The following is a 2,606-nucleotide window of genomic DNA, read 5'->3' as shown; positions in this document are numbered from 1 at the left end:
AAAAAAAAAAAAAGAAATAACAAAAAGCAGAACCAAATTTTCCAGAGACCTGGAATATTTTAAAAAATATATCTGAACACTCTGTACTGTTTAATTAAGCAATTTTAATGCCATTTTCCAAATCGTCCCATGCCTCATCCCTTTTTAACATTCCTGTTAAGCAATGTGAATGTATCACAGTTTCATTGTTTTTTGGTTTTTTTTTTTTAAGGGGATCTTAACCCTTGACTTGGTGTTGTCAGTACCGAGCTCTCCGAAGTGAGCTAACCAGCCATCCCTATATGGGATCTGAACCTGTGGCCTTGGTGTTATCAGCACCGCACTCTCCCAAGTGAGCCACAGGCTGGCCCTCAGTTTCATTGTTTTTACTGTGATTTTCTCATTGCATAACAACTTATTATCTGCTTTTCATGTCCTCTCTCCATGCCAAGCCTCTGCTTCACATGGAGGTGTCCCCACCCTCCAGCGAATGGACTCCGGCCTCCGCCGAGTTGTCTTCGGCTGACTGATACTGAAGTGCAGTAGGCGTCCATGTTCCAGGCTTGCGAGCGTGGGTCCCACAGGACACTGGGAACACAAGAGACCGTGAACATCCTCCCAGGGGACACAGAGCCCTGCAAGGACAATTCCGGCAGGTTCTCAGATGGGCTCGATGGAGCGGAAGACTGTGAGGAAGACCTTGAGGTGGAAAATGCCCCTCCAGGTGTCCGCGTAGCCCCACCAGTCTGTAAATGGGCCATGGGACGCCTGACGGCTATAGGCTTTGTCAGATTACAGATGCTTTCTTTAAAAAGTAATGTCTGTTTTAAAAGCCTATGGCCCTTTCCATTCTGCAGATGACTGGAGGACAGAGAGTGGCAGGGGAGGGCTGCAGCCAGTGCATTTAGAATAACACCCAGCTTCCTCCCACAGGGCACTGTAGGAGCCCCCGCTCTCACCCCCCCCCTTCCACCACTTTGTGGCTGGGTCATGGCATGGCTGCCCCAGGCTCGTTCTGGTTTCTCCCACTCCTGAGCTCTCTCGTGCTTGCCACAGGGACTTTGCACAGCCTGCTCTTGCTGCAAGAAAGACCCCCTGCTCCTCTTCGGTTGTCTTCTTGTGTTCAGGGAAGGTTGGTCCCCTGCTTCCAGTCTGTCCTGGCCCTCCATGGCATTTAACATAGCTTGTAACCATGCACCTGTCTGTGGCTTGCCTCCCCACTCAAATGAAACTCCTGGGAACAAGGACAGGGTCTAGTGGTCACTGCTGCTGTATCTCCAGTTCCACCCAGGGCCTGGCACACTGTCAACCCCCAACTAATATCTGACCAGCGAATCGCTGACAGCCCCCAGCTAGAATCTTAAGCTTCACCCTAACTTTTAGAGAGGGAGGTGTTCAGAAAAAGACCAGGGGTTCCGAGCAACCCCTGCCTAGGACCTTGCTTTGGCTTTTGTGTCTGCCTCACCTGCCGGAGCTTCCCCCTGGGGCCGTGTTCTAGGCCCCAGGTTCTCCGGGTCCCAATTCTCCGTGGCTGGGGCCTTAATTGCTCTGAGGACCTTAATTACCAGCTTTGGCCGTCCACCACTAAGTAGTAGCATTGAAATAGAGTAAATGTTTTACTTTTCTTGAAAAGTTCACACATACGAGAGGAGGTGCTGCTGAGCAGCAGGCGGCCTGTGCCAGCCACTGCCCAGGACCTGCCCCCAGCGGCCAGGACTCCTGCTTCCAGTACCTGTGTCCTCCCGGGGGGTGCTGTGTGCCCTTCCCAGGCCCCAGCAGCCAGGAACTGATCTCCTCCCACAACATGGCCCACCCATCAGAAGCCCCACTTCTCTGCAGCTTGCCCCCCAGGTCGGAAGCCGCTGCAGCCCCACCAGAGCCTCTCCAGGTCTGGGGTTCCCAGGTGTGTTCTGGCCCTATGTAAGGATCCAGGGAGCCCCTTGTTGGCTGGGATGTGGAGGAACACACCTGGAGCTGAAGTTCCATGGTGATGGCAGAAGAGTGGTCCCAGGAAAACAAAAAGCCCTTCAGAGCCTGGGCCTGGATGGGGTGCCCTGAGACGGGGAAATGTCAGGATCCTGGGCACCAGACCTTTTCTGCTGACACCTTGAGGTACAGCGATCCCTCCCTGGGACATGGGCCCTGCTGTCTAAAAGGGCCTCCACCCAGCCGTAAGCTTTCAGGGACCCGGGGCAGGAGGCCCCTCTGCGGGCCCGGCTCAGGTGCGGGTGCCCAGTGCTCCATCTAAGGACTCCTCGCGTGTCTCAGTGCGAGACCGTGGGTGGGGAGTGCGGGAGGTCTGGCCGCCTTCCCGGGGTCCCCTAGGTCCCACGCAGGAGGGAGCTGTAAACGGCGACAAGTTCACAGAAACCGCCTGTGCGTGCCCGCGTGCTGGGGAGCGATCCCACCCACGGGCGCCCCGCCCCCCACCACACACGCGCAGGGGCAGGCCCAGGACATACAGGCGGCGGGGGAGGGGCACGCAGCCTTACGGCTGCGGCCGCGATGGCCTCCCACGCCCGCCCGGTCCCTGCCCCCTCGGCCGACCCCCTCCCGCGTCGTGATGGGGGAAGAGGGCGATGCGCAAAGCGGCGGGCTGGGGGAGGGGGCACCGCCTCCGCGGCTCA

At 56.9% G+C, this 2,606-nt stretch overlaps 1 protein-coding gene across 1 annotated transcript in view; it reads left to right on the top strand.

The window, feature by feature from the left end:
• Positions 1-531: 531 nt before the first annotated feature.
• Positions 532-2,606, top strand: part of CACNA1H (calcium channel, voltage-dependent, T type, alpha 1H subunit) — a 69,432-nt gene continuing 67,357 nt past the window's right edge. The window contains exons 1-2 of the mRNA XM_008570580.1: positions 532-727; positions 1,036-1,111. Of these exons, the coding sequence (XP_008568802.1) occupies positions 532-727; positions 1,036-1,111 (272 nt within the window). The remainder of the gene's footprint in view (positions 728-1,035; positions 1,112-2,606) is intronic.

This window comes from Galeopterus variegatus, unplaced genomic scaffold (assembly GCF_000696425.1).
Source record: "Galeopterus variegatus unplaced genomic scaffold, G_variegatus-3.0.2 Scaffold615, whole genome shotgun sequence".
NCBI lineage: Eukaryota > Metazoa > Chordata > Mammalia > Dermoptera > Cynocephalidae > Galeopterus > Galeopterus variegatus.
This window is presented reverse-complemented; position numbering and strand designations above follow the sequence as displayed.